General features: G+C 39.4%; 1 protein-coding gene across 3 annotated transcripts in view; it reads left to right on the forward strand.

Moving 5' to 3' along the window:
• EPC1 (enhancer of polycomb homolog 1) overlaps positions 1-21,559 on the forward strand; it is a 108,639-nt gene that overhangs the window by 7,686 nt on the left and 79,394 nt on the right. For 2 of the 3 annotated variants that reach the window (XM_026652006.2, XM_026652007.2), the window contains exon 1: positions 18,594-19,024. The exons of the other annotated variant lie outside the window; for it this stretch is intronic. In XM_026652006.2, the coding sequence (XP_026507791.1) occupies positions 18,872-19,024 (153 nt within the window). In that variant the 5' untranslated portion in view covers positions 18,594-18,871. Of the gene's footprint in view, positions 1-18,593; positions 19,025-21,559 lie in introns of those variants that run through there. 3 annotated transcript variants of the gene reach the window in all.

Below are 21,559 nucleotides of genomic sequence, written 5' to 3' on the forward strand. Positions count from 1 at the left end.
CCCATCTTTTCATGTGCTGTAATATTTATACTGCTTACTGTATTTTTCACTCTGTGCATCTGATGAAGTGGGTTCTAGTCCACGAAAGCTTATGCCCAAATAAATTTGTTAGTCTCTAAGGTGCCACAAGGACGCCTCGTTGCTTTTGCTGACAGTGAATAGTAATACAATACAATAGATGAAATACTGCAGTAAATTAGGGAATTAGTTTGTAATAAAATTAAGGTACAGGCACACTATCAGTAAGATGCTAGCATGTATAAACTGGGCCCTGTCCCTGTATATTCCACGATTCCACTGCCACAAATCCATCTTTGTCACATAACTCATCTCCAGAACCAAGCTTTTATTATTTAAAAAATTGTTTTAGCATTTATGGTTATGAAAATAAGCTTCAAAACATGAATTGAGCATAAACAAATCCAGTAGTATCTTTGAGTCTGCAGACAACCTGAAACAATAATTTTGAGAGATGTAAGTTGCCTCATTCTTCTGTGAGATATGAACCCTGAAGCCTACTGGTGTTAGATCAAGTATTTACATTTTATTTATTTCACTGCTGATCTTTTTAGTAGAAACATCCTGCTAAGGATTATTCCAGAAAAGCAAACTATCTCCCATGCTTTCTTGGGTCCTCAAAGTCCTAACAGTCTCCATCCCAGCTATCAAAAAACTCCAGCTTCCGCACCATCACCAACTTCTACAATACAGTTCCAGATTGTCAGTACAAAAAACCAAATGATTGCATATCAGGAACAGAGAACATGAAAACAAAGTAACATAAACTGAATATAAGAGGCTACTGTAGTGACTGTATTATTCATTTTCATATTTAATTAAAAAGCTGTTTTTTCACGTAAGCTAAGCTTTCTTTCCTTGCCATAGTACAAGGCCATGTCTATATTATCATTTATGTCAGCAAAACTTATGTCGCTTAAGTGTGTCGGGAAAAAACACACATCCCTGAGCGACACAAGTTTTGCCAGCATAAGCGCTCATGTGCACAACACTATGTCGGTGGGAGAGCTTCTCCCGCTGACACAGCTACCGCAGCTTGTTGAGGTGGTTTTATTATGTCGACGGGAGAGCTCTCTCCTGTCAGCATAGAACGGTTACATGAGTGATCTTACAGCGACGCAGCTGTAAGTTCGCTAATGTAGACATGGCCTTAGGTCCGACTTGCTACGGAGTACACAGGGTTTTGTGTATACACAAGACCATACTTACTGTATATCCATGCAGATAATGGTGCCCTTAGAATTCATTTGGAGTACAGCATGCAGTTCTGGTTTCCTAGTTTGAAAACTGGTATGGAGGTGGTTAAAAAAAGCTGCTGGGGAGGGCTGCAATGGAGATTTTTGAGAATGCATGGTCTCTTCCACAAGGACAGATTTCGGGAGTTCTCTAAAGATGTTCAGCCTTGAGATAAGGAGACAGATGTGGCTCAGTCATGGTCTATAAACCATTTAAAGGGGGGTCCGCTCTGGAAAGTGACTAAATATGGCATTATGGGGTTCCATGTTTATATATCAAATATGCTCAATTTACAGGTAAAAGGATATTTTATCTGTCAGCCCTGCAAACACAGCTGGCAAGCTGAGAATCTCACAAGTTGTCGTTTATCTTTTTGTGTATTGCCAGAATTAAAGATTCAGCAGACCAAATTAGATCTTCAATTACACCTCAGTTACTCCCCACTTCAGATTTCATTTGACATCATGAATCTTCAATCTGGAATAATACAAGTGAGCACATGACTTGCAATAGGAAAAAAAAAAAGAATCCAAGAGCATTATGGGTAAAAAAAATTGTAAAGATGAGTTATGTACATACTTTAGGGCTATAGCGTGCTCTCTGTGGTGGTTTTGTGAAATTCTACTTGGAGCCATAGTAGCACTTGATCAAATATCCACTCAGCTGCAGAGAAGTTGCTCCCTCCTGTAGACTTGTATAGATCCAACCCAGGAGAGCTCAGACAAATTTCTGGAATATCCAAGGGAGGGAGGGAGCAAGCAAACATGCTGCAGAACATGCACTTTTGCCCTTCAGCACACTCGGACTGTGATCCAGTGGTTTTGGCTCTCCTAGGAGTAATCCTTGGTGGAGATGTATTTCTATTATATACCATTCTAATACACTCTAGGATCTCATTGCTGAATTAGTGTGCTGGTCATATAAATTTTTGGGGGGAAAGCGCAGCCTGAAATAAATTGTAAAAATCTAAGTGTAAAAATAGATTAGATTATTGTGGTTGTCATTGAAGCAGTTCCTTCATGCAGGTACCATACACATTTGATACTCTTGTTAACTGGAACTTTATTACATTTTGAATCTGCTTATTTTTATATTCATTTTTTAGATGGACATGGGGCTGGGGGAGGGGGAAGGGGAATCAAATGAACTTAATGCAGACAACACCAGATCTTAATAACATGCATCATCTAGGAAGCAACAAAAACCAAAACCGTAGATGTTATTTAATTCACTGGATTTGGATAAGATTTATAAGGATTAAAAAGAAGCAAACATATCAGAGACTAATGGCTAAGGTAGAGAGTTATGACATGAGGTAATAAAGTGAGGCAGAAAATAAACAGAAAACAGGCTTAGGAGAAAGACACAATGTAGCCATAGACACAGTTCAGGGTAGAAAGGGGTTAAAAGTGGAAAATACCAACGGCATGCTTTAATACCTCTGTTCATAATATAAAACTATTATGAATTACAGAACTGAAACTAAGAACTCATGCTGAAGGCTAAGCAAATGTGGGGATTGGGGGAAAACAGATTCAAAATCTGGTCTTTTGGTGACTGGACCAGCAGATAAATTCAGATCAGAGTTAAAATATATAAAATTTGGTCAAGGAGCGAGAAACTAATCATCCAGCATACTGATCAGAAAAGGGATTGGGAGTTATTGTGGAAGAGTCATTAAAATCTTCAGCCAAGTACAGAGCAGCAGTAAAAGGCAAAATTTGTGGATTGTTTTTTTTTTAATTATGTGTAGTGGGAGAAACAGTATGCAAAACAAATGATACTGTATGGAGCACTTGTTAGATCCCATCGATATTGCTGTGTTTATGGTATATGAACAAACTTCAGAAAGTGTTTCACAGCCTTGGCGAGAGAGAGTAGCAAAGATAACAGGTATGAATACCTTAAGTTTTGATAAAAACAACGAGGAGTCCTTGTGGCACCTTAGAGACAAATTTATTTGGGCATAAGCTTTTGTGGGCTAGAACCCACTTCATCAGATGCATGGAGTGGAAAATACAGTAGCAGGTATAAATACACAGCACATTAAAAGATGGGAGTTACCTTACCAAGTGGGAGGTCAGTCAAAGAGACAATTCAATTAACAGTAGGATACCAAGGAAGAAAAAAATCACTTTTGTAGTGGTAATGAGAGTGGCCCATTTCAAACAGTTGACAAGAAGGTATGAGTAACAGTAGGAGGAAATTAGTATGGGGGAAATTAGGTTTTCTAATGACCCAACCACTCCCAGTCTTTATTCAGGCCTAATTTGATGCTGTCCAGTTTGCAAATTAATTCCAGTTCTGCAGTTTCATGTTAGAGTCTGTTTTTGAATTTTTGTTGTTGAAGAATTGCCACTTTTAGGTCTGTTATTGAGCGACCAGGGAGATTGAAGTGTTCTCCTACTGGTTTTTGAATGTTATAATTCCTGATGCCAGATTTGTGTCCATTTATTCTTTTGCATAGAGACTGTCCGGTTTGGCCAATGTACATGGCAAAGCGGCATTGCTGGTACATGATGGCATATATCACATTGGTAGATGTGCAGGTGAACGAGCCCCTGATGGTGTGGCTGATGTGGTTAGGTCCTATGATGGTGTCCCTTGAATAGATGTGTGGACAGAGTTGGCACCGGAGTTTGTTGTAGGTTTGGTTCTTGGGTTGGTGTTTTTGTTGTGTGGTGTGTATTCTTTGTTAGGCCAGTCTTGTAGTAGGTGACTTCTGGGTACCCTTCTGGCTCTGTCAATCTGTTTCTTCACTTCACCAGGTGGGTATTGTAGTTTTAAGAATGCTTGATAGAGATCCTGTAGGTGTTTGTCTCTGTGTGAGGGATTGGAGAAAATGCAGTTGTATCTTAGAGCTTGGCTGTAGACAATGGATCATGTGATGTGGTCTGGATGGAAGCTGGAGGCATGTAGGTAAGTATAGCAGCAGTAGGTTTCCGGTGTAGGGCGGTGTTTATGTGACCATTGCTTATTAGCACTGTAGTGTCTAGGAAGTGGGCCTCTTGCAAGGCACTGAATTAAGTTTTGATGGAAGACTGAGCAAGCTGGGTTATTAAGGGAGAAGATGGACTAAAACATAGGGCTAAGAGTAAGCAGATCTAAGTTCCAGTCCTGACTCTGCCAAGCACTTGCGTGCGTCCCTGGACAAGTCTCTTACCCACCTATATCTCAGCTTTCTCATCTGTAAAAATTGCAGATAATACTTCACTACCTCACAGGGAAGTTGTGAAGATGAGTTCAATGTTTGTAAAGCACTTAGAGATCCTCCAATGGAAGGAAGAATACAAATGCAAAGTTGCTTATACAGTCATTGGAAAAGAAAAGAATAAAGTTATTAAATAGAAGTTTTCCAAATTACAAAGGAGATCATAAAAGTCAAAATAAAGAGAAGGCTTTTTTAACCCCATGAAAAGGCTAAAAAGAATTAACAGAACCCAACCCATCTAAAATTAAGAAAGTGCAAGTAAATAGAGAACTGTTTAATCCAAAATATAAATTTATAGAATAAATTACATGGGAAGATGTCTAAAGCAATGAGTTCAAGAAATACCTAACATTGGTTTCTGGAGGAGGGGATTGAGGAGTGTGGCAATAAAGCAGAAAGTCCATTAATCATGGTTTACCACTTTCCAATTATTGGAAATTTTTCATGAATCTAGTGATTTTTTTTCTTTTCTTAAAAATCTGGTGGTGATACAGTAATGTTGAGGCCTTTGCCTACATTCTCAGTGTTCTTATTATCTCTGCAACAGCCATTCTTAGCATTCGGACTTCTTCCTCAGTTACTATTCTTCCATACTCATAGGAAAAACTTGTTAATTCAATTACTAAATAAACAATAAGTATGAAGTTTATGCATCACAGAATGTTCAAAAAAAATCTTCAGACATCAAACAGATGTTTGGGTGAACTGAAAGTGGTAAAAAAAAAGTCCAACTCTAGTTGCAAAGGGGGGAAGGAATCAGATGTTGTGTATAAGATAGCTATCCTTTTATTAAAAGGGAATGAGCCAGCTGTACCTCCTATATGATTCCTTTCGGTTGCGGGGACAAATAGACCACCAGCATCTCCCCTGAGATCCTTGCTATTGCTGGAAGGGGAGAATGCTGCCAGTGGCCTTCCTCTACTCCTCAAGATGCTTTCAATTACTTATGGATTAAGAAATATGTCAACAGTGGCTCTACCCCACTTTCTCCTGGAATAGAGCCCAATGGCATAAACTGTCAGGTGTTGCTCATGTTCTTAACATCCTACTTTGCAATAAACTGATAGTATTCTGAGTTTATTTTAAGGCAGTTTGCCTCAGGATGCTGAGTTTTACTGCTGGGTATATATGATTATGACTCAACCAATTTACAAAGTAGGATTACTTTACTAAAACAAACACACAATGCCCTCTTTTACTTGTTTGGAAAAATATGTTGCCTGTGACCTTTTGCATAATATTACCTATGGGAAAAAATGTTGCCTATGACCCCATTCAGCCTTGGTGCTGAAACTAAAGAAAATATTATTATTTTTAAAAATGTTCTTTAAAGATATGTAATCAACACAAAAGGAAATAATAAACCTTCAATTTATACAGTGTACTTCAGAAGTGTAATTTTTTGTTAAAGGTTATAAACATTTAATTTACACATATGATAAAAAGAAATTTGCCTTAAGTCTGAAGCATATATAGCTTCCATTTTCTTTTCAATGTTTTTGTGCAATAGTATTGATATATTATTAGATTATTCACCTCAACTATTTAATTTCTGCCTGTTTTTTGTTAGCATTATCTAATGTGCAGTACAATAGTTTAGCTGTATTGTGGTATCCTGTAAAATTTAGCTTTAAATAGAAAAACCTTGAATTGTAATTGGACAATAATTACTTAGAAATGGCCACTGGTGGCTAGTTTTTAAATCTTTGGGTTTTATTTGGGGAAATTAACATTTTATGTCTCTCCTCTACAGTCCTCTGAGACAATCCATTTAGACAACTCTGCTGATATCACAGGCATTTCTAGTAAACTTTTGCTTATTAGAATAGCAGCCAACTTAATTTCTTACTCCGTTGAAAAGATTCTATTGAGATTTTAATATTTAACATTCCTGAGCCTCTCATTATTTTGTAAAGCTGTTATACCTGCTCTGCATTTCTGAAAAGCATCAAGCAGTTTTAGCATCAAAATGATTATATCTTTACCTATTGAATGTTAAGCAATGAAAATGAGATGTAGAGAGATTTATAATCTAAGATTTTCTACAGGAAAAAATGCCTTCAGAAAAACCTTTTTTCTTCCTTTACATATCTCTCTCTCTTTTTTTTTTTAAATCAATTTCCAGAAGCATAGCCAATTTACTCTACAATATGCTAGGAAGTTTTATAACACACTAATACATATGTAAAAAGAACAGGAGTACTTGTGGCACCTTAGAGACTAACAAATTTATTAGAGCATAAGCTTTTGTGGGCTACAACCCACTTCTGCGGATACAGACTAACACGGCTGCTACTCTGAAACTAATACATATGTGTTCACTACACTGACAAACACTCAGTTGTAAAGGACAAAACTTTTCTTGTCATTTTCTGAGACAAGAGCTGAAGACAGAAATATGTCGGACTAACGTCTATGATTCTATGGAAGATTCTATCCCTATTTAAGGGGTAGGCTCTCATAACAGTCCAAGACATGATTATATTCATTTAATTTATTTGCACTAAAGCAACTAAGAAAATAGTGTATAAGAGTTCTAAAGCTCTCTATGATGGAAATTATTTTCTTCCTATAGTAGAGCAAGGCTCTGAGGTATTGAATTTATGGCTGAAAAATAGGGAAGTGATGTTTTAGCTCACAGTCAACTACTGTGTTAATCAACTTAAAACCAAAGAGTCTAGAATAGAATCAACTTTCAGATGATTTTAGACCTTTTCATTTTCTTAGAACAGATCAGCAACAACTGCATTTAAGCTCAATCTACAGAAATGACATCCACAGGATGAAATTCACTGGGAGTTGCACCTGCTTGTGCCATGGCTAAACCATTATGCTTCCAAGCTTATTCCTATGACCGTCTATTTGCTTGCTTCTAAAATAGGGAAATTTATTAAAGTGAAGAAACTTCGGTGTCATGTCCTCTGACACCTATCTTGTTTTTAATCCAAACCACAGATGGTTTATCAAGTGCTGTCAAAAGATAGCTGAAAAGCTGGTTTACAAAGAAGCCCCCTTGGCAAAATGAAAACAAAATGTTATTGTTTATAATGAAAATTAAATCAGCTCTGTAATAATGGATACTATAAATGTATAAGAGAACAGGATTGTTGAAAATAAAAATAACCACCCATTGGGTATTTGCAAATAGACGGCAGTTGCTTCATATCCGTTGCCATCTATGAAGCAGAAAAGGCAAAAGCTAGTTTTCCAATATTGTTATGTAATTAAATAATGAACAGTTCTGAGCTAGATCTAGAATAGTAGGAACATGTCACTAAGGTTGACCCTGGAATTATGCAAAATAGGGTATTAAAAATAGCTGCAGGACACAGTGTTATTTATTTGAAACTTATTGGACACAGCACATTTTTACTGCTTATGAACTGTGCAGTAGCTACTTTTAAACTTACACTTAGAATAATTTAAGTAAAATAGTGATATAGAATATCTAGTAGTCTTTCACATTTGCCTAGTTTGGACCTTTAGCAGTAATTTAAAATTACTGCGAGCAGCAGTATGGGCTGAGAGGATTGATGAATACATTTAGTTAGTCAAACCTACCTGAGTTCTAATCCCAGTGCTGCCACTGAATCTCTGTGGCCTTGGGCAACTAACTTCACTGCCTCATACTTTCCATATTTAAAACTGAAATAATACTTTCTTACCTCACAGGAGTGGTGGACATTCAATTCATGTTTGTAAAGAACCACTGTAGAATGAACAGACTTATGAACACCTCAGGAATAGAGGTTGTTTGTAACTCTGAAATGTTCGTAACTGAACAAAATTTTGTTCTTTCAAAAGTTTACAACTGAACATTGACTAAATACAGCTTTGAAACTTTACTATGCAGAAGAAAAATGATGCTTTTAACCATTTTAATTTAAATGAAACAAGCACAGAAACAGTTCCCTTATCTTGTCAAATCTTTTTTCTAACTTTCCCTTTATTTTTTAGTAGTTTATGTTTAACACAGTACTATACTTGCATTTTTTTGTTTGTGTTTTTGTTTTTGGCTCTGCCGCTGCCTGATTGCATACTTCTGGTTCCAAATGAGGTGTGTGGCTGACCGGTCAGTTCGTAACTCTGAGGTTCTACTGTATGAACATTTAAAATGCTATAAATGCTAAGTACTATTGTATAAGTAGTAGTTGTACTATTACAAAAAAAAGTAGATCCTGACTTAAGGTGCAAGTTTTCCTGCAAGTTAGAGCAGAGAAATTGTTTAAAATTTTTACAAAATTACAATAGTCTTCTTGATATTATCCTGATCAACAATCAGACTGGAGGGAAAAAAAATACAGTTTCAATATAAAAAGCTTAAACCATAATGCTTTTTGAAAGAAGATTTGTTGTAGCTAAAATAGTTGTCACAAAAATCTTTATATTCCCTGAATACATATTTTTGATGAAGCAAGAGCATAACATGCAGAAAACGAAGTCTAAAGCTTCATCTACGTATCCTTTACACGCAACCATACTGTAACTAGAACCTGAAAACTGCTGCACCTGATGAACACTTGTTGGAAAGTGTCTGGATTACACAACTCATGTTGGAAAGGTCAGCTGTGAAAGTCTTACTAGCTCCAGAGAGACTTGTTTTGTGCTACTGTATCTAAATATTAATCTGTGCAGTTCTTATTAACAAAAGGAATCTGTCAAAGTATTTTTATAACTTTCCAAAACATTATTTTCACTATTTATTATAAACACTTAGAAGTGAAATCAGTCTTCATGTGAAAAACGTTTTTCCTTCATCACCCAGGAATTCCAGTAAAACAGATGTCTGGGGGAGGGGAAGGGCTGTACTATACAGAAGTTGCAAACATAAATATAAATATCAGGTCGAGTTTTAGGTATACTAACCTTGAGCCAGATCCTGTAACTTGATATGCGTGGGTGGACCCCTGTTTGCACAGACCTAACTGCAGGATGTGCTCCCTTAACAGCTCAACCTGAACCCTGTTCTTTTCAATATACGATTAGATATACTTAACATTTCTATCCTTGACATCTTCAAAGCACTGTACAAATTATTTTAATTTTCATAAAGATTACTTTTGAAATATTCTTAATTAAATGACTTAAATATTTGGACACCAGACCACAGAGGAAGACAGAAGCCTCAAATTGTGCCTGCATTACTATAAAATTGTGTGTTCTCAATCTGAATAGTACATAGAGCATATTGTTGTTGTTTTTCAGCTGTTGAAATTTGTTTAGAAAAGGGCAACATTTCAAACTGCTGCTTTCATTGTGTTGATGATAAAGTACAAGCAAAACTGAAAGAGGATTCTTACCGGCAAATAAAGAAGGAAGATACATGCACATGGTTCAGTCAGGAGTCAGATCAGTTACTGAGCAATTTCAAATGCCAAGAATAAGTTATTGTTGTAGACAAACAGGAAAGAAGGGTATAACTCCACAGGTTATTTTACAGTAATATATACTATATAGAGAATATACCATATTTATCAACCTACATTTTTTAAATCATGCCTTTCCCCACCTTTGCATAGCAAATATGCACCCCTTTGCCATTTTAAAGCAATCTGCATATTTTTCTAAAAAAATTAAATTACCTCCATATTCTTTCTTCCTTCATTTTGGCCTCCAAAATGCCACTAGCCACTATCTCTTGTTAAACTGATTTCAATGGTAGAAAGAGGCAAAGATTGAAGAAACTGCTCCACAATTGAGTTAGATGATTATAATCAGAGTACAGTAGAAACTCAGAGTTATTAACACCTCAAGAATGGAGGTTGTTTGTAACTCTAAAATGTTCGTAACTCTGAACAAAATGTTATGGTTGTTCTTTCGAAAGTTTGCACCTGAACATTGACTTAATACAGCTTTGAAACTTTACTATGCTTTTAACCATTTTAATTTAAATGAAATAAGCACAGAAACTTTTTTTTAAAAACTTTCCCTTTATTTTTTAGTAGTTTGTTTAACACAGTACTGTACTGTATTTGCTTTTAAAAAAAAAATTTTTGTCTCTGCTGCTCATGATTGTGTACTTACGGTTCCAAATGAAGTGTGTGATTGAACAGTCAGTTTGTAACTCTGGCGTTTGCAACCCTGAGGTTCTACTGTACTTGCTTCCTTTACACTTAGGTAGTAGAGAGAGTCTAGGTCCTGAAGTACTGTGTATAAATTTAATGCACATTTTCAGACCAGCTACTGGAAGCTGTTCCTCCAATGGACAGTGAAAACTTACATTAGTGTTCATCAAGAAACTTCTATCAGCTCTCTACTACTGTCATTCTGTCCAGTTCAAAAGCCAATACTAGAGAACGAGGTTTCATTTTTTTCTTGCATTTTAAAGCATTAATTAAAGAATGAATAAAAGCAACCTTTCTGTTATTCTATCCTTAATGTCTCAGGCTTTTTTACCTCAACTGATATGATGTACACGCTGTTTACTACATCTTTAAAATCTGTTATCAGTTGCACCCTTGACATTTTATCAGAGCAAATCAGGAAAACTCGCTGTCCATCATGCCTCTGAAGTATACTTATGCTGTCAGTGTCTCAGTAATTGTTATTTATTTACCAAGTGACCCATATTTCACAGTTCAAATCTTTGTCCTCTATTACTGCAACACAAAGACATAGAGGTGGTGGAGACTTTCAATTTCAGATGGATATGGCATGGGCAACAAATATCATCTCTCATTTTTAATCGAAAAGGTGAGATGAGAAAGTGTAGTGCTAAAAGATACCACCACCAACACCAAAGAGCTTTGCTTCTTGAAAAATATGCCAGTAACTTAATTTTCCAAACAGAGAGAACTCTATACCATGATGATTAGCTCTTTTTAAAAGTACAACAGTGATTTTTGGAACATCTAAAAATACCATACAAAGACAATGAAAGCCCTTGAATATAATACATAAATAGTTATGTATAGAATAGTCCCTACTTCAAAGACAAATGAAAACCAAGCACTTATACTTTAAATATCACGTTACTATTCACTTCTGTTATTCCTTTGCTGAACAAAACAAGCTACACAGTGTAATGGGATCAGACATGTCCATTTCCTTTTCCTTGCTGCTGTTTTTACTTTAGCTTATCAATAAACAAGTAGGCAAAAGATAAGGATAAACTTTTATCCCCTTTTGTATGATAATTTAATTAGACCTCTTGAATTTCTAAGTGAAACAGCTGCAGATGTTCACATTTTTCAAAGTACACCTGAACGAATGATGGGGAGCGGGGAGGGTCTGTTTTCTGCTACAGTTAAAGACAGGATAAAAGGATAGATGGGTCAAATATCTGTATCAGTATGGCAATTCCTATTTTACCTACATTGAAGACTCCAGAAATGGCAACATTTTAAATGTTGCTATATATTATCACTGAACCTCAAACAACCTCTACTGTAAGTGCTGCCTCTGAATGGTTTTTCGTACATTTCTGTGCTGTAAACTGCTCAGAGCAGAAATCCTGAATTTCAGTACATATGTCGCATAATTTTGTGATCTTTGTTTTTCCAATATCAGAATTATCATGTAAGTTGTAGTTTAAAAGATTGACATTCATCAACTGGTTTTCAGTAACTTGAGGATTAATACAGTTTTCATCTGTTTGCAGCAGAAAATAATTTTCCTGGGATATATCCATTGCTGGGAAAATGAACTGCTAGCCCCAAGAATTTCAGGCAAAAAGCTTTTCACCAACCAAGTACCCTGTTTGTGCCCAAGCGGTATATCATATATTGCGTACGCTTGTGTAAACTGAAAGGTTTATGCACAAGGGTTAAATAAGGACTATTAGTGTTTAACTCTGAATATCCTTCTTTTTTAAAGAATGGGATATCCTTTATATTTTGTTTTTTATTATTTAAATTTCCTCTCCTGACATTGATGACAGAAAAAGGTTACATTTTATTGGTGAACCTTCTGGTTTACTGCCTGATATCTGTTTCAGTACATGCTCTAGTACTGACAAATGCCAAAGTATTCTGAAGGTACATAGTACCAATAGCAGTATTGCAGTACATAATACCCAATTCACAGTTAACAGTAAAATTTGGAAGACAAACTTTGCATGCACAATAGCTGAGACTTGTGTTCTTATAATTTATACTGCAAATTTATAAACTGCTGTGCATTGGCACAGGGATCTGCCTCTGGAGAGTAGCTTGCAGGTTTGTGAACTTACGTATTTTCACACCAAAAAAACAAACTAAGATTTCCTTTTTCTGTCAGTAATGTTGTCTAATACATAACAATAAATAAGCCTACTACATCTAACAGCAGCACTGACATCTGAACTGCTTGAACTAAAACTTAAGTTTAGAATATTTGCTCTTAAGAAAACCAGTACAACTGAGTTTTAACTCAGAAACAAATTTAACAGTAAGTTAAAACCCTAGAAAAAAATGCACTGAAAGACTCCTTGCCATTTAACACCTAGGTAAATTAAATTACTTAATATTTCTGGAATAGCTTAGATTTTTATATAAGATTAAGAAAGCATTTCTATTTACTGAATGAATATTAATGCTTAATTTATAAAAGGGTAAAAAGCTATTTACATTTTTAACACTGCACTGAAACATCTAGTGAAAGTACAAATTAATATCATGTTTTCCATTTCGCTCTAACATTTGAATATCTCATATAAAAAGAGACCATATCTCAATCATTAATAACTGTCCCTTTCTTGGTATTTCCACAAATATTCTTTTACCTTTCAGTAACACATGTAACATAATTACCTCTCCCAGGGATGTTGTGAAGATTAATTGCTGTGTGTAAAGCACTTTGAGGTCCTGGGCTGGAAGGTAGCCCAGTGCCCAATCACAGGACGGAAACTTTGCTAGCAACAACTAAATTTAGCAAGGTTTCAACCAACATAGAGGAATTCTTAAATCTAACCCATTATTATGATGATAAGGTAAAAAACAATTTCTTTATCTGTGTCAAAAACAGCACCTCCAATTATTAAAACTGAAAGAATTTTAAAAATGTAATTTGATTTCCACTATTGATGTATTGTACATCAAAAGAAGCTGCTTACCTATCTTGTCACTCTAAGAAAATAAACAGGTCAATTTTATCTTCTGGTTCTCATGCAATAGCACAGTGCCCCAATATTTGCCTTTAAAACACTGGAGAGGACTGTTTAAATTCAAACAAAACATTAACTGGCATAAATAAAATCATGAAAATATTTTAATTAATATTATAAACACACACAACTTATAGACCTCAATCCTGTACTGAGAACTGAATTGTCAATGAGACTCGAGGTTTGTTGCATGGATTGGTTCCTGAGTAAGAGTTGTTATGGTGCGGTGTGTGGTTGCTGGTGAGAATATGCTTAAGATTGGCGGGTTGTCTGTGGGCGAGGACTGGCCTGCCTCCCAAGGTCTGTGAAAGCGAGGGATCATTGTCCAGGATGGGTTGTAGATCACTGATGATCCATGCAACAAACCTCGATACCAACTCTGCCCACATATCTACACCAGCAACATCATCACAGGACCTAACCTGATCAGCTATAAAATCACCGGTTCATTCACCTGCACGTCCACCAATGTTATATACGCCATCATATGCCAGCAATGCCCCTCTGCTATGTACATCAGCCAAACTGGACAGTCCCTACATAAAAGGATAAATGGACACAAGTCAGATATTAGGAATAGCAATATACAAAAACCTGTAGGAGAACACTTCAACCTCCCTGGCCACACAATAGCAGATGTAAAGGTAGCCATCTTACAGCAAAAAAACTTCAGGACCAAACTTCAAAGAGAAACTGCTGAGCTTCAGTTCATTTGCAAATTTGACACCATCAGATCAGGATTAAACAAAGACTGTGAATGGCTATCCAACTACAGAAGCAGTTTCTCCTCCCTTGGTGTTCACACCTCAACTGCTAGCAGAGCACCTCACCCTCCCTGATTGAACTAACTTCGTTATCGCCAGACTGATTCTTGCCTGCATATTTATACCTGCCTCTGGAAATTTCCATTACATGCGTCTGACGAAGTGGGCATTCACCCACGAAAGCTTATGCTCCAATACATCTGTTAGTCTTTAAGGTGCCACAGGACTCTTTGTTGCTTTTTATTGAATTATTGTTATAAGCATAGTAAATATTTTAAAAAAAATAACTTGTTTAAATACTGGGGAGGGCATGAAGAAACTTTGTCAATATCACTTTTCACAGCAGACTTAATGCCTCATTGCCACCCTTACTTCTGTGCTGCTGGCGGCGGGGCAGCTCTGAAAGCAGCACCGCTGCCAGCAGCAGCACAGAAGGGTGGCAACAGGGCACTAAGTCTGCTGTGAAAAGTGATATTTGTATGTTTGTTAATCACTTTTCACAGCTTTCCAGCTCTGAAGGCAACACCACGTCCAGCAGTAGTGCGCTGCCTTCAAAGTTAGGTGGCTGGAGAGCAGCAGCAGCGGCTGCTGGCTGGGTGCCTAGCTCTGACGGTGGCAATGCCATATCATGCCACCCTTACTTCTGCATTACATTTGATTTTTTCGCTGCGAGGGATGGCTTGGGGGGGCAGGGGCAGAGCTAAGGAAAATTGTGATGGGTATAGCCCCCGCAAGTCCCCCTAACTCCACCTCTGTTTGTTTGTCTGACTGTTAAATTATAAATTACTTTTTATTGGTCAATCTCAGTGTTCTGAGTGGTCTGTGGTTTAATGCAGCTCTTCAGCGCTGAACAATCAAGCCCTCTAATGTTATCTCAGTCCCACCTTTTTCGTCTCAAGACATTAAGCTGCGCGCACAATACTACAATCCCCATAGTCCAATTTCCTTAAAGTAGTGATAATACAAATATATATTTTGTTTAGAAACAATGATTGCTGTATTATATGTTTACAATACTTTTTGAAGTAAATACACTACATTGTGACGGAAAGGTGTAATTTTCCAAAACACTAGATTTAAATGATACATTTTATATCTTAATCTTCTCTTTGTTAAGCTAAACAGATAGACTCAAGGAGCTCACTCATTAAAAGGTATGTTTTCTAATTCTTTAATCATTCTTGTGGCTATTCTCTGAAACTTCACCAATTTTTCAGTATCCTTCTTGAATTGTGGACACCAGAAGTGGGCACAGTATTCCAGCAGCGGTCACACCAGTGGTAAATACAGAGGTAAAATCTTACTCCTGGGGGGATTCTGCACACATGCATATTTCATGTGCTGTGCATATTTTTAATTCCCCCCCCCACACACACACACACAGAAAATAGCTACTGCTGAAAAGTTGCTGCAGTTCTGCCTTTTGCCTATTAGTGGGCACTGTGGTATTAGAACACTGCAGCCACTCCTGGTAAGCCCCAGCCAGGATAGGTAAGAGAAAGAGCCTGCCTTCTTCACAGAGCTGGTCAGGAGACAGGGGATAAGGGGACACAGACAGCGTGGGGGGTCAGAAAGGGGCTCATAAGCGCTAGTGTGGGAGGACAGACTGGGGCAGGGGCTGAGTGGGAGTGGAAGCACAAGGCCACATAGGCAGAGCGGGAGAGGGGCAGAGCTATAAGGGAGAAGGGGACAGCTGAGTGGGGGCACAGAGACAAATGGGGGCAGGGGGTGCATGGACACATGGAGATGAGGGGAGGGGGCTGGCGGAGGGGATGCAGGGAGACATTAACAGGGGGTGCAGGGCAACGGGGGGAAGGAGGATGGCTGAGTAGGGGCACAGAGACACCTGGGGACAGGGGCAGATGTGCCTGCCTGAATGGGAGAGGCTAGGGGTCAGCCAGGGTCTGCATGGGGATGCTCCCTAACAATCCCTCCCTGCCACCCCCAAAAAACCTGTTCCAAACTTTTCCCATGCATACCCAACAACCCTTCAAGTTCATACCCAGGCTCCTTTCCAGGAATTACTTCCCTCTCCCTCAGCTTCTCCAGTACCCCTGAATCCCCCAAGCCTTTACACTCTGAGGGTGTGGGAAATACAGTTCTGTACTGTAGTTTAAATTAATTATTACACAGAGTTCTGTATTAATATGCCTAGTAAGGAATCTATTTGTCAAAAAACTTTTCCTGAAACTTTTTTGTTAGCTGTATTGTTAGACATATTAACTGACAGTTATTTTGAAATAAATTACCAAAATAAGTGAAACTGGTGTGATTATATTGTTATTTTGACAAAATATGCAGAATTTTGCAGATTTTTAAAATATTGTGTGCAGAATTTTACATTTTTTGGTGCAGAATTCCCCCCAGGAGTTATAATCTCTCTACTCCTACTCGGGATTCCCCTTTTTGCATCCAAGGACTGCAGTAAGCCTTTTGGCTATGGCATCACATTAGAGTTCATGTTCAGCTAAGTATCCACCACACCCCCAAATCTTTTTCAGAGTCACTGTTTCCCAGGATAAGCTCCCCCATCCTATAAGTATGGCCTGCATTCTTTGTTCCTAGATGTGTGTGTGTGTGTGTGTGTGTGTGTGTGTGTAGCCATATTAAAATGCATATTGTTTGCTTGTGCCCAGCTTACCAAGTGATCCAGATTGCTATGTATCAGTGGCAGCCCGGACCCTGGCCACTCACAGGGCTGGCCAGCTGCCTGCCTCGGACCCCCACCTCCCGGGTGGGCTGGCCTTTGGGGCACAGCTCAGCTGTGTCCCAAAGCTGTGTGCTAACTGGGCCGTGGGTTGAGAACCACTGTATTAATGGAACGGAAAGTGTTATCTTATGATATGACTACATATGTTTTTTCCCAGCTATAGAACAGAAATATTATGGAACACAATTATTATTGATAATTCTACCATTTCTATCTAGTAATGGACCAATACTATTGTTGGGAATCTTTGTTCCTAATATACTTTAAAAACTCCTTATTGTCCTTAACTCTGCTGGCCATAGATTTCTCTTTGAGTCCCTTTGCTTTCCTCATCAATTTTTCTAGTTCCTAGTTTCTGATTTAGATTGATTACTATCAACCTCCCCTTTCTTCCATTTGTTTATTCTTATATATAAAATAACATTTTTTATAGCAGCCTTCACTCCTCTGCTACACCAGATTGGGTTTTTTAACCAATATGGCCTTCTTCCTCAGTTGTAACTAGTAAAGTATTCTTAACCAATAACTCACTTTTTTTTGATTAAATTCTTCCTCCTAGCTAATCTGGTTCATAATTGTTTTCAACATTGTGAAATTAGTCCTTCCAAAGCATCAAGTATATGACACTACTGTGGACTTCATTCTATTTAACACTTAAACTGCTGTACATTTTAGTTCTTTGATGTTTTTCTTTTTCCAGAAAAAAAAATTGTTTTTTAACCTAGAAATATAAGGAATGTTAACTCTTGTCTTCCCTGATCTTCTTGGGGACATCTCATATGACTCAAATGTGGTTTAGCAGCTCAGCCTTTCATTAGGTTGTAAACTGGTTGGGCCAAGGATCATCCGCTTGGTATCTGGTTTATAGTGCCCAACTGGGATACTACCCTCATACTACTAATCATGAAGTGTTAAATTCTTAACAAAACCAGCTTTCCAGAGTTGGAGACATAGGAACAAACAGAAAACAAAGTTTTAAACAGCCCCCGTGTCAATCTCTTCCTTTCTCTACGGCTGAGGTTCAGTTCTATGGACTCTGATGTCACAAACCCCTTGAGACGAGCTGCCAGGGCACTCAACAGCGGCAGGTCTCTCAGGGAGGGAAACTACCCGTAGAAGAAACAACCTCCCGGCCCAGGCTGCTTCATGCATCGGCCTAAGCCGGTCGATCGCCTGTGCTGCTTGTCTTTACAACGGACTCCCAGGTAATCTCCCCCTGCCCTGCAGGGAGTGAAGGGTCTTGCGTGTCCTTGCCCCCTCATTAATGGGGTCGGTCCCCCTGCCTACCCCTCAGTGAGTGAGAAGACCTGGGGCTAGCCCCCTACCCCACACCACGGGGGCCTCTGTCCCAGCGACCGAGAGTGAATGTCCCCCGCCCCACGCTGAGACGCGGATAGAGCCCGTCCCGCACTGAAGCGGAAATCTCCAGGAGACCTCACTCTGAGCATCTCTCTGCCCGTTTGAGCTCTCCCGCTCTCTCGTGCCCGCGCTCCCAGGGCCCGCGCCGCGCGCCCCCTGCCCCGGGCGGCGCTGTGCCCGCGCCCCTGCGCGATGCAGTGTGGGAATGGCTGTGGCGCTGGGGTTGGCTGAAAGAGGCGGCCAGTCGAGGTTTAATGTCCGCCATGTTGGCCGTGGCGTATTGAGCGGAGCCGGAGCGGCAGAGAAGAGAAGCCAGCGCCCAGCCCAGCCGCGCCAGCCGGCGCCGCCGGGCCCCGCGTCGGAGTGCGCCCCGCCCCGCTGGGGGAGCCCCGGTCCCTCCATGAGAGCGCTCGGCGGGGTCCGGCTCTCAGCTCGGAGCGCTCTCACTGCCGCCCCCCCCTCCCCAGTCGGAGCCGCCATCGCTGCCTAACATGAGCAAACTGTCGTTCCGGGCCCGGGCGCTGGACGCGTCCAAGCCGCTGCCCGTCTTCCGCTGCGAGGACCTGCCCGACCTGGCCGAATATGCCTCTATCAACCGGGCCGTGCCGCAGATGCCCACGGGCATGGAGAAGGAAGAGGAGTCGGTACGTGAGACCCCCCCCGGCCGGGTCCCTCCATCCCCCCGCACCCGACCCGGGGCCCCCACCTTCGCCTCTGCGCAAGCACAAAATGGCCGCCATCTTCTCCCCGCTCTCCCCGCCCGCGGGGAGGGGGGACCGGAGAGGGAGGGTGCCGAGCCCAAATGATCCCCCTCGTCCCATACCAAGTCTTCCCCGTGGACCCTGCCACCCCGAACCCACCCGCCGCGGCGGCTGGCAGGGCCGTTCCCAGGCCTCGGAAGGCACAAAGGGGTCACGTGACGCAGCGGGCGGCCGCCATTTTGTTGTCTCTGGTTCTTGGGCTGGGCCTTGTGCGGCAGCGCGAGCCGGTGCCTGGGGAGGCTGCAGTGCTCTCTCGCTGCCACCGGGTGGCGTTGTCGAGTTATATGCTGCGGTAGTGGGAGCGCGGCATAAGCTATGGGTGTTGTGAGGAAGCTGTGGCTGTGCACGTGGTGGGTCTGTTCTCCTGCATGTGCCAGGACTCGGCTGAGATCATGGCAGAGCAGCCCACCTAGGACTTCTGTGCGGCTTGATTGTACCTATGGGCTCAGGAGCGTGATCAGCGCCGTGGACCCACAGTGAAGGTTGCAGCCAGGCTTATACCTCTGTCTATGGGCTATATTGAGTCACTGGGGGAGACGGCACGTGCTATTCTAGACGCCCGCTTTTAACTATAAACTTGATATAAATTACTGACTTCCATGTAACTTTCATTCCTGAATACGCTGTGAGCTCATTGAAGGGCAGGGGGGACATAAGCATAAGACTGCAAGATAGTGAGGTTTTGGGGTTACAAGTCTGCTCCTTGCTACTCGGATCTTTGTTGTAAGAAGGGTTTTCAGTCTAATGACAACTTCCCTTTAACAAGTTACGTAAACATAAGAACTTTTTGTCAGGTTTATGTCAATACTGGCACATGATGTGTAATCACAGAAATGCCTTCAAGCACATGGTGAACAGGAATAGTTCATACACGAATCAGATAAAGGAATAGCGGTTGTTACAATTCAGACACACAGGCTGCTATTTTTTTTACAAAATTCTTAAAGATAATATAAAAATCTGAGTTTGGGAGTTTAAATCTCCCACTTTCTGCTTCTTTCTACTGTTTTACTGAAGATTTACATTTTCAGTGGAAGACAGTCACTTCAAGCCCTTTTGCTTAAAGGGTTGTCAGCTTAAAAGTTGTTTGAAAACATTTTACCTGCCATTGTTACAATGTAGCAATACTATACCTGAAGAGACTGTGGGATGGTAATCTTCAGTTTTAGTTTGTGCACATGACAGCTCTTGTCACTCTCATTGTTTTCCTAGCATAGTCTGTTCTTCCCTGTTTCTATAGGGGTTTTGTACAGCAGTAGAAAAGAGAACATGTTTAAAAATGTGACCTTTAAAACCACAAGTATTGGTAAAGGGCGGAAAGTTAAGGAGCAAGTCTGGCACTTACCTTACGCTAACTTTTTTTTTTTTTTTTGAACTTTACTAGATTTCAAGTTGATAGTACGGTAAGTGGTTGGGTTAAGACAGTTAAGCTCCTTTCTGCATTCCTATAGATACTAAAAGTGAAGTTTGTTACATTTCTCTAAACCTAAGGAATGCATTCCTTGGTTTTCAGGTACAGCCTTCTACACATGGTACAGTGTACAATTTTAAAAACCATGTGGAATTTCATGCAACAATTTTGTATTGGATAATTTCTGGATGGATTAGGAAATATCAATCTGTGTCCTGTATTGTGTTTGTGTTGTAAATCTTCTTTTAAGTTGTATTTTGGAGTTTGAGGATTTATACTATACTTAACACTTATGTATCATATCGAGAACTTGTACAAACAACTACTGTAATTATTTTATTCAACAAACCTGTTTTGCTGAACTGTAATAAACATGACTTTTTTTGAGACTAGATGACTCAATTGAGTTGAATGAGATTAACTTTTGTCCAATAAGAATGTTTAGGTACTGTAGGTTGGTACAGTACAGAGAGACCTGTTTGAATACAAACTTTTCATTTTTTGAAACAGTTTTGTTATGCCTAACATCTGTATTTTAATTAAAAGTAATATATTACCAGATAACTTTTGTCTTTGTTTTATTTCTGCTATAGGCTTTGTAGAGGTGAGTCTCTTGGGGTGAAAACTATACCAGCATGACTAGCCCTTTCTTTCTAGCTAAGGCAAGGTTGATAGTCACTGTCACAGGTTTTGGGCAAAAAAGAGGGTTTACTAATATGAAAAATCTGATCAAGTGATTATGCTTAGATTTTTTGCAAATAAAGCTTTAAAAACAAGTGACTAACAAAATAAATAGCTAGCCAGACAACTTTAACTCAAGTTAAATTTGCATATATCTTTTTCTCTGATAAAGTAACAAATCAAAGAATATTCACTTGCCAATGGAAAACTCTTGTATCTTGTTGAACCCATCTAAAATTACTTCAGGAACTGTATAACATCCTAGTTAATCTCAAACACTTTCTTCTTAAATTACTATGCTTGGATTTGCTACTCAGTTTTTTTTC

The sequence above is a fragment of the Terrapene carolina genome, unplaced genomic scaffold, assembly GCF_002925995.2.
Source record: "Terrapene carolina triunguis isolate 2854851 unplaced genomic scaffold, T_m_triunguis-2.0 Scaffold111, whole genome shotgun sequence".
Lineage (NCBI taxonomy): Eukaryota > Metazoa > Chordata > Testudines > Emydidae > Terrapene > Terrapene triunguis.